General features: G+C 29.1%; 1 protein-coding gene across 2 annotated transcripts in view; it reads left to right on the forward strand.

Moving 5' to 3' along the window:
- The window catches only part of LOC123902382, a 30,979-nt gene extending 20,782 nt beyond the window's left edge, over positions 1-10,197 (forward strand). For both annotated transcript variants that reach the window (XM_045952090.1, XM_045952091.1), the window contains one exon: positions 9,557-10,197. In XM_045952090.1, coding sequence (XP_045808046.1) covers positions 9,557-9,805 — 249 coding nt within the window. In that variant the 3' untranslated portion in view covers positions 9,806-10,197. The remainder of the gene's footprint in view (positions 1-9,556) is intronic.
- The last annotated feature ends 1,229 nt before the right edge of the window (positions 10,198-11,426 follow it).

Here is an 11,426-nt window from a genome sequence, read left to right on the forward strand (position 1 = left end):
AAACTGTTCAATTAATACTTTTATTTTTGGCCAAAATCGTATAAATGGTAATCAATTATGTAATTATGTAATTAAAGAATGACATAAAAAAAAAGCTGTACATATGAGAAATATATGCCATTAAGGACTAAGGAATTAATGATTGATGAATATACATAACCGATAAAATAAGAATTATTCTTACTATTAAAACAATTTAAAATAAGAATTATTATTAGTCATTGCAATTGTAATAGGATAAAAAAAATGATTGTAAACATGTTTATTAAAAAAAGGAAAATGCTTTAGTGTACGACACAAATTGTCGTCTAAACCGCACGACTTATTATTCCAAGCGGTGGTTATACATTTCTTTAAGTTTCTTTTATATTTTTTTTCTATTTTGTTTTTTTGGCCAAGAGATGGTTATCCTAGGACCAATTTAATATCTAGCACTATATATGATTTATAGAGTATTATATTTTTGATAAAAATTAGTTCAACTCGAAATTTGGTGTTTGAGTTCGACACAATTTTTTTTTTAAAACTTAAATTCGGGTTGTTTAACATTTATGAACAATTCATTACTTATCACAAGAGAAATAATTTTTTAGGTTCATAGAATATTTAAATATAATCTATGAACTAGAAATGGAATGGAGATTAGTCACCGTTAACAACGATAAAAATTTCGTACCTATATCATGGTCACACATCAAATATCCTATAAATCTAAAAATATATTTACTTTTTTATAAGAAAAATTGGTGGAATAATACTTAAATTTCTCACTATGAGACCAAACCTAACGGTTTAATAGTAAAATGTTTTTGTAATTAACTAAGTACAAAAATATAATTTAACATTTTAAGGATTTTAAGGATTTAATTGATATGCACTGACGGTGTAAAATAATTTTACACTGTCAATCAATATCAACCGTGTTTTCCGCCACGTCACCCCACTTTCTTGATATATGACATGGCAAAATAGTGGTTGTTTATTGGACGATGGTGTAAAATTATTTTACACCGTCGGTACATATCAATTAAACTCTTATTTTAATTAATCAAAAAGTGCCATTAGATGGACTTAATTAAGTAACAAAGGCTTGAGGCAAATTAAGTAACGGTCGTGCAACATAGACGAACAAATCTGTCGTGCTGTATAGCACTGCTGTTAAAAAAAATGTGTGATATCCTCTTTTAATTTATTTTTAAAAGTTGAGAAGTTTTATACGATTTTGTTTATAATTCAAAATTACAAATTTAGAAAATGACTACTATTGTACAAATTTATTTGTTGGTATTTATTTACACTTTTAATTTTAAGATATTTCATCCATAAATCAGGGAAAATAATTAATGTGATTATTTGATGTCTTTCTGTTCTTAGTTTTTATTTTTTATTTTTTGTTCTCATATCTTATTTTTCTTGCAAATATATGATGTATATTTTTTTATCAGGATTTACTCCCGATTTTTTTATTTTTATTATGATTTTGTCAATATGATGTTTTATATTGGATTTAATCATCTGTTATATTTCATTTGCTGACATGTAGAAAGAATGTGAAATGACTCAATTAAGACCAATATAATTGCAATTGAGGAGAAAATTGATTTATTTTTTATTAGGTTAGGATTATTTTCCGTATTATTTTTTATTTATTTAGAGAAGACCACCAAAGAGGAGAAAGGGCGATATAATTTCCCAGACTCCTTTATTCTTTTCTATTTGGTTAGTTAATCTTTATTAAATTATATAAGATTGTAAATATTCATGTAGTTGTCATTAATTATCTTCTATTAACAATTACAATTTTAATTTTTCAGCTTAAAATAAAATATATTGTTGATAAGTCAATAAATTTACAAACGCATTTTTACTCGTGGCATTTCGGGATAATGCCCTTCCATCTAATTTACAAATGCATTTTTACCCATGATATTATTTATAATGCCCTTTCATTGCTTATACCGTGACATTTTTACAAAGAAGAGTTTAACTTCATTTACAACAATCTAAATCCTGCATTACACATAAACTCAATAAAAATGCAAGGATATTTTGGTCTTTTAAAAAATTAAACATACTTCTCTCTCTTCTATTTCTTTTCTTTTTTTCTGTTAAACCAATCAACACATCAAATCTACTATATTTCTCATCTATTTCTCTCTTCTCACACTCTCTCTCTCTCACCTATTTCTCTCTTCTCATTTTCTTATCACAACCACACACACCCTAAGAAATTATGAGCAAAGTCTCTGATTAACTTTTATTTAATTGCAAAAATTTACAGCTTCAACCTTCTTTTTTTTCCCTTCAAAATTTACAGTGACATCAAAATGATTTTGTTTAATAGCGAAGGACCATTTTCAATGTCACAGGTCTTAAAAGATCAAGTTTATGTGCACAGTTTTTACGGTCGTTCTACTCTACTATAGTTCCTTTGCTTTTTTTTTTTTTTTTTAAAAAAAAATAAAGATGATGTGGCAGCTGAGTCACTTAAGTGACTTATCACATCAGCATTGACTTTGTCAAAATTGACCTTTTGCAAAATGGGGTAAATATAGGGGGCCACAAGTGCTATTTTGAAACATAGAGGGCCAAAATTGCAACTTTGCAAAACTTGGGCCAAAAGTGCAATATAGCCAAAAATTGATTATATTTTTTTTGACAAGAGGTAAAGGATTAATTTTAGACTCAACTAATTAAGTTTTTAAGTTCTCGCTTCTTTGCCACATGATGCGAATAACTCTAGCATGTGTTAAACTTGAAATTCTCATATCCTCCACCTTATGTGGACAAAATGATTCCACTTGACGAACGTTAAAATGATCGTTTATGAAAATTTACTTAGTGGTCATAAATAAAAACATGAAAATTTGACTATTTATCTACAATTTTTCATTATTGACTTTTTACGACTATAAAGACATCTTTTATAATTTATATTAAAAAATTGCAAATTTTATAAAGAGTTAAATAAATTTTTTATTTTTATAAATATCTCAAATTTCGTTTTTACTCTTTATAATTTTTTTTAACAAATTTTGGTTCTCAAATATTTTTCGTAATAACTTTTAGTCTCTGCTTTTAAGTCAATTCATCTGTCTTATTTTTCGTAATGACTTTTAGTCTCTACTTTTAAGTCAACTCATCTTTTGTTAAAAATTCTAAACTTCAATAGGAGAATTTCGATAAATTTTTTAACTAAAGATGGATTTTTAAATGCCAATTTTTTTTTTTGACGAATTAAGCGTCACAAACTTAAAAATTGATATTTAACTCATCTCATGTTAAAAACAATTAAAATTTTGCAAGATAGATTTCTATATATTTAATAAATATGACTGTGAAAAAAATTCAAAATTCCGATAGGAGAGATTCTAAACATGAATAAAAAAACTCTTTTAGAAATATAAAGAGTGCATATGAGTTGACTTAAAAACAAGAATCAAATATTGTGACAAAAAATATTTAAAGGACTAAAATATGCTAAAAAGAATACAGGGACTAAAAATAAAATTTAAAATATTTATAGAGATGAAAAATTTCTTTTAACTCTTTTATAAATATATTTTTTACCCGTGCTTGGCACGGGTCCGGATACTAGTTACATAAAGATAAGCCCTCATTAATACATGTACTAATAATTTGGCCATAAGTTAAATCAGAATAATTAATATTTATTCCATCATTATTGTTTCTAAGAGTTTGTCTTATCCTTTCAGCAAAAAGATGAGGCAAACCATCTACAAATTTTGATTTCCAATGCATAGAATTGGGATTATTTAATTGAAAAACTCTAGATAGAAAAGTATCTTTATACCATCTAAAGTGAGTTAAAGATGGGCATCTAAGATTTTGCAATAATGTTTGCAATTTCTCGGCAATGGGTACATTAGTTCCTACAAAATGTTGTAGAATCGAAAGACATAGTGTATAAACTGCATCTTCCTCTCCGGTAGTAGTGATAGTAGTACTACTACTTGATGTTTCAGTTTTAATAAGTTTTTTATGAGAAAGAATTTCTTTCTTCTGAGCATCAGTGAGGTAATGATCCCACCAACCTCTTAATTGGCCAATAAAACCAGTCGTTATAAACGAAGCTATAGAACTATCAGAATTCCCTTGTTGTTTACACACAGAGGAATACATGATTATCCTATGTATCATATCAATAATTTGCTTATCATTTAAGCCATCAATATTCCATTCATAAATGGCCTTTCCAGAATAAGAATTCTGAAAGGGTTCAGTTTCTTCAAAGAGTAAATCTTGAGGCGATGGCCTCTTATAGTAGTATTTTTCTACTGGCTTAGGAGCATAAATAGGATTTATTTGTGCAACCTGATCATTAATCTCTTCATTAGCAAATATTTCTGTTAATTGATCAATATCTTCTATATCAGAGGTATCAGACATACCTTTTTGAGATAAAACATTTAAGCGCATCTGCTTAAGCTTTTCTTCTAAAACATGAATGAATTCATTATTATTAGATTTTAATTTAAATCCTTCTACCGCTATAGGTGGTTGAATGATAGGGACATCTTTATTAATAATAATTTCTGAAGACTCCATATCACTTTTATTCTTTTCTAATTGTCTTAAAATTAAATTTTGCTTAGTTAATTGTTCTTCAAAAAGTAATTTTAAATCAGTAATGTCCTTTTCTAGGGACATAAATTGGTCACCTAAACAAATAAGGAAAGAATTAGTGTAATTCTGGGATTTAATTATCGCATTTAATTCTTTGAGAGTAATATAATCATTCTCAGCCTTCTGATTCTGAAGATTCAGATAAGCTGTAGCTTCAACATTTTTCCCTAGACTTATAGTTTGTTCAGGAGGGAAAGGAGAAACTATAATTCCTCCATTATGGATATTCCAATTTTTATTTTGTAACACCATAATTTCGGTTTTGACTTTGTTATGAAAATGTTTTATAAACCATTTTACAAAAGGAACATAGCTTTGTATTTGAGATAAATAATCATAATAATTATCTCTAAATTCTTTTAATTCAAAATCTTTGAATTTTTTGAAATACCAATTCCTGAAATCTTTATATCTTTCTTGGTTGAACTCATCATTTATGAGTTGCCTCCAACTACTTCCTGGGGAAAGATCCATCATAAATGGAAACTCATTTCAGATTGGGTAGGAGATTCCCTACTCTGAGAAATATTTTTTTGATATATTCCTTGAGGAATTTTATTTTCACTTATGCGAATATTTTCAACGGATTCAATATCTTCTCTTATTTGAGAAGTAGAGGCTCTAGAGAGCTCTAAAGGGGCAGTGTGGAATTCACTAGTAGAATATCTAGATGACATAGTTCTAGGGATTTTTATAATCCTCTGAGGAGTAAATCTTATTTCAATATCTCCTTCAGTAGTTTGGGAAATCTGGTCTGTGTCCGTATTTATTATAGGATCAGGATCAACCTCTTGAGGTAGTGTCCAAGTTTCAGGAAAATTTATTTCATCCCATTTTATTAACCTATTTTGAGCAATATTAGAGGTTAACAAATTTGTTTGGACTAACGTTGTGGATCCAGAAAACGAAATTTGTTTCGCTTTGGGATTAAGAGTATTTAAAACTCTGTAATAAACCCTATAGCATATTGCCATTATTTCACTACCAGTTTTATAATTATACCCATTGGTATGGACTGTTAATTGCATAGCATCACTTAGGTGCTTATCAGTTAAAGATAGACTTAAATTAGGTGAAACCTCAAAATATACTGGTCCATGACACAGACTGGTTTCTATTAAAGCAGCTAGAGAAGGTTTAAAATCTTTACACCTACCATCTCTAACATAAGCCATTATACTAGAATTTAGTCCTAGCATAGTTAAAGGTTTAAAGGCTATTTGGATTAATCCAATATGGATAAAATTATATCCTTTAAAAGGAAGTAAATCTGCTTTACTTAATAATTTTATAGTCTTGGTATTACCAGAAACTTGAATTGTTCGTTCGACTGTTTTAACAGCATAACGAGATAATAAATCAAAAGTTCCAAATTTATAAATTTGTTTAGAAGGGACAGAAGGAATAGTCCATCTGTTTAATTTTTCCAAATTCTTTGGATATTCTATTGAATCCTCATTTTTTATTGAATTATTTAGATTATTATCATAATCTTCAGAGTCGTCCATAATAACACAAAAGTTGTTATGACTGACAAGCTAGTAAATCTGTCTGATGAAACTACTAATAAAATTTTCTCAACCAATCTTCAGTCTTCTGAGCAAACGCAAATAGCGTTTAACTATCAACCCGAAGGGATAGACAGACCAAGTCTCAAATCTCAGAAGTTACATAGTTCTTAGGAAAAACAGGCAAAAGATCAACCAACACCCCTTATATATATATATATATATATATATATATATATATATATATATATATATAACATACCCTCCCTCTGCCGCGACACTTACAATTTTCAATTAAAAAAAATCCCTAATTCCATTACTGCTCATAAATTTCTGTTTCTCTCTTTCGCCGATTTTTTCTTTCTCGGTTGATATTTTCTTTCTCTTGCGCTAAAAAAACCCTAACTATGTATCAGGGTCCTGGATTCCGATTCCACACGTACAATAGTCACATTTGTAGATAAATTTCATCATAGGCACAAAACAAATAGCTTAACGGATGCATGAAGATAAAATAAACTTAATATAGTAAATACTCGTAAACAATGGTGACCTTGAGCACAGTTAGAGATGGACGAATGTCCAAACCTCATATTTAAAGAGGTACCAAATATATTTTTTATAATAGACACCAATTTTTTTTTAATAATTTATATAATATTTCTTTTAATAGTATTGTAAATGGTTTGAGGATATATATATATATATATATATATATATATATATATATATATATATATATATATATATATATATATATATATATATATATATATATATATATACTGTGAAATCAATGTACTTCGTAAGTTTGCACAATTGTCTTTTATTTTTACGAATGTATGAAAAAAAGATGAAAGAAAATAAAAGAGAAAAATTCTAAAGAAAATATGAAAAACAAAAAAAGAGGTCAAAGAAATTATACATGTAGTATTACATGAAAAAATTGAAGAACGAATTCTAATATATTATGATGTTATGCATATAATTTTTGGTTGCGTATGTTTTTAGTGATTAATATGCACGAGTCTAAAAGTCGTATTTAATACATGAGAATGAGAGAATTGTGTATGATTTAATAATATTAAAATTTTAATTTCCTTTTAATTTAAACTTCATAATTGGTTGGTGGTGGTGTCATGCATGTAATTGGTTGGTGGTATTTTTGGTGAATAATATGTATGACTTCAAAAGTCTTTTTTTTTTGTCTAGTCAAATGTCATGCACCTTATGGTCTTAAATATAAGCAAAAGTCAAAACATATTTAGTCTAAATTTGAGCCAAATACATTTTGACTTTTGCTTATATTTAAAACCGGCGGGAATATTTAACATATGAAAATGGAGAAGATAAATTGTCTATTATTTGTTTAATATTAAAAAAAAATGATTAAACTTTATGGTATATTATTTGTGTTTTCATCATTTTTTATTTAAAATTTGCAAAATTTAAATTTCTAAATTAAAAGTAAGATTTTCTCAATTATACATTAAGTTCAAAATTAAATTCTTAATCAAGAGAGTATTCAAGTTTGCATAAACTCATATTTAACTCTTAGTCTCTCTTCTCGGGAACCATTTATCTATCTATTTAATGAAACATATACTTTCAAAACTCAAATTTGCATCTCAAAAGAAACACATGATTTTCAACCTATAGATCACATTTTTCATTGAGAATTATAACAAGGTTTAAATGCACTTTTAGTCACCCTCTTTTAATATTTTTAAATTTTTGGTCCCCTATTTTAAAACTCAGCTTTTTGGTTCCTCTATTTTAAAAGTCAACATTTTTTTAGTCCCCTCTTATTTTATCGATGTGGCACCGTAAATGATGACTTGGCAAGATGAATAGGAAAAAAAAATTCAATGTAATTATGTTATTTCTTTTATGATTTAAAATTTAAACAAATAAATATAATTTTATTTAGGGTTTGTTTGGCAAGATCCAGAAACTGACTTGTAGCTTATGTCTTATAGCTTATAAGTTTATTTTAGTAACTTATAGCTTATTTTTCAAACACTCTTTAAAGTAATTTATGAGCTTATAGCTTATGGCTTATCATTTTTCCTTCCATTTCCACCCTTATGATTTTACCTAAAAATCGGTAACAAAATGGATACCTAAAAAAAATTGAATATGATGAATATTCATTCTTATCGTATGTGGAGAATGATGGATGGTGTAGATTCTGGGTATAAGGCAATGGTGTTGGATCAACATGTTATTGAATTGGGTTTATATGCTATGAATAAGATGGAAGCAGCTCATATATGGGTGGAGTACAATGTTAAAGACATATTGCAGAATGTTGGTTGGTTGCCCTGCATTTATTGAGTTAGGTCCCTCGAGTGGTGAAGATTCTGATGGTAGTCAAATCTGTGAATGGAGTTTGTTTTGATGATAGTGAAGAAGATAGGGCTGACTGTGTAGATGATGGTTTTGACATTACTGAATTACCTTTTATTGTCGCTAATACAACTAGAAGTAAGAAAAAATTACTAGTGAAAAGGAAAGGTGACATGGGTGAGTCAAGTGCTGTTGGAGAAGGATTTGCTGCTCTGATTACCAAAGTGAGGATTTGGATAATTCTGATCCTCCTGAGGGGGGTGGTGGTACAAAATACCCAAAATTTAGAAAGGAGCCGATGGGCAAAGACTATGAATTTAAGAAAACGATGGAGTTTACCTCACTTGAAGAGTTCAAAGATGTTAATAGAGATTGGAATGTGTTGAATAATAAAGAGATAAAGATGCCTAAAAATGATTCACCGAGAGTAAGAGTGGTGTGTACAAGTAAAAATTGTGACTATTTGGTATTTTGTAGTAAAGTTGGTGGCCAATACACTTACCAAATAAAGAGTTTCCAAGGGATACACTCATGTATGTCCTTATGTAATAAACAATAAGTCAGCAACATCTAAGCAAGGATGTAAAGGTGACCGAGATTATGCATGACAAGAGAAGGACTCATTCACTTCAGGTATCTTTTGGTCGTGCAAAGGAGGTAGTTGAAGGAGATGCAGCAAAACAATACTCACTTCTGTGGAGGTATGCAGCAGAGCCAAGCTTGAATAAATGTTGAGAGGCCAACTGGTACACTTGTTCCTAGGTTTGGATCTTTTTACTTCTCTTTTGATGGATGTAAGAAGGGTTTTATTGAGGGATGCAGACCCTTTATTGGTGTGGATGGCTGCTTCCTCAAAACTAAGTATGGTGGTCAGTTGCTCATAGCAGTTGGCAGAGATGCAAATGATGAGTATTTTCCATTAGCTTTTGGTCTAGTGGAAACAAAGATGCAAATGACTTAGGCTCAAATCTTATTAGTTTTACTTCAAATTGTATTACTTGAGATTTAAATTTTATTAGTTGTATTTAACTTACAATCATTTAATTTTACAGAGGAATGATGGTAATGCATGTGTAGATGCTGGAACAAATAAAGTCAATGCAACTTCTGTTACAAAACCCAAAAAACCATTGCTCAAACATTTGGGACTTCAAAGAAGAACTAGTGGAAGCCTTAAGAATTGCAATGTTAAAAATCTCAAAGGTAGTGGTTCCTCATCAAATGTTCCTCTTGTGATTGATGATGATGCTGATGCTGAAGCTGAACCTTATAAGGTTCCAAATGAGATGGTGATCAAATAGATGGTGAAGAGCACTTATTGATAGTAAAAGTTGGTTTATACCTATTAACAAATGTAACTTATTAATAGTTTAACTGATGCTGAAGCACATAATGTACCCATTTTGATAGTTTATGCACACAATGTGCTTATTTTGGTACTTTATGGACTAAAATTGTGCTTATTAGGAAATGTTTGTAATTTGGTACTTCATGCACATAATGTGCTTATTTTGATACTTTTGCACATAATGTGCTCATATTGAAATTTTATGCAGTAAAATTGTACCTATTAAGACATGTCCTAATCAAGGTGTGCAAAGAGTGCAAATTCAGACTGATGCTCTAGTTGTTGCAGAGTGTATTCTAGGAAAGAGAACAAATGCTAGTTTAGAGCCTATTATTGTTTATTGTATTGAATTAATGAGCACTTTTACTTTAGCTACTGTGTGTTATATTAGCAGACAAAACAATGTAGAAGCCCATACGTTGGTGGGTATTGCAAAACATGTAGGATCAAGAACATGGATGGGGCATGTCCCAGACTGTTATGAGGCCTTTTACCAGTGTAATCCTGTTATTGTGTTTTAATGCAATTGTCTTTCCTTTCAAAAATAAATAAATTTGGTACTTACGCACATAATGTGCTCATTCACTAATTTTGCTACTTATGTGATTATGATTATTTTATATTTTTATTTTAAAGTATGAATTTTTTCGTACTTTTTAATAAATAAAATAACTTTTTTTTATCATCTTTCAAAAAAAATTGCAAATTAAACTGACACTATATATTTTTTTTACTAATATTGAATGTGTTTAATTTTGAGAAAATACAAAAAGAAAACATATTTTAATAAATAAAATAACAATGTTTTTTTTAGGAGCCAAACATTAATCAATACACATAGATTAAGGTTGATTCATACGCATAAATAAATAAATGAAGAAGGTGGGCCGTTCAAAAGAAAAGAAGGGAAAAATTAGGTTAAGCAATTAGGTTTAAGTTTGCTTATGGTAGCAGTTTTATATAAACTAGGTTAAGCAAGAAAAAAAAAAGGAAAAATTAGGTTAAGCAATCAGGGTCCTGGATTTCGATTCCACCCTACCGACGAAGAAATCGTTTGTTTCTACTTGAAACGGAAACTGACAAGAAAGTTACCACCGTGTTTCGATCATCTCTCCGTTATTGATATCTACAAATTCGAGCCATGGGATCTTCCAAGTTTATCGAAATTGAAAACTAGGGATTTGGAATGGTATTTTATCAGTGGGTTGGACAAGAAGTATGGTAGTAGTAGTAACAGGACGAATCGTGCTACTGATAGAGAGGTTACTGGAAGACTACTGGCAAGGATCGTGTTATCAAGAACGGAGAGGTTATTGTTGGAATGAAGAAGACTCTTGTTTATCACTTGGGTAGGGCTCCACCAGGGCCGGTTCCGAGATTTTGGAGGCCCAGGACAAATAATAAAAATGGACCCCTAGTAAAAAATTAAATTAAAAAAAATATTATTTATTTAAATTATAAATAGTATTAAGTATTAACAACATAAAAATAGTCATTTATCTGTGTAACTAACATAAAGATAAGTTCATTCCACAATAAAAATTGCAACTTAATTTTATAAATTAATTCTTTAT

Source organism: Trifolium pratense, linkage group LG1, assembly GCF_020283565.1.
Source record: "Trifolium pratense cultivar HEN17-A07 linkage group LG1, ARS_RC_1.1, whole genome shotgun sequence".
In the NCBI taxonomy this organism is placed as follows: Eukaryota; Viridiplantae; Streptophyta; class Magnoliopsida; order Fabales; family Fabaceae; genus Trifolium; species Trifolium pratense.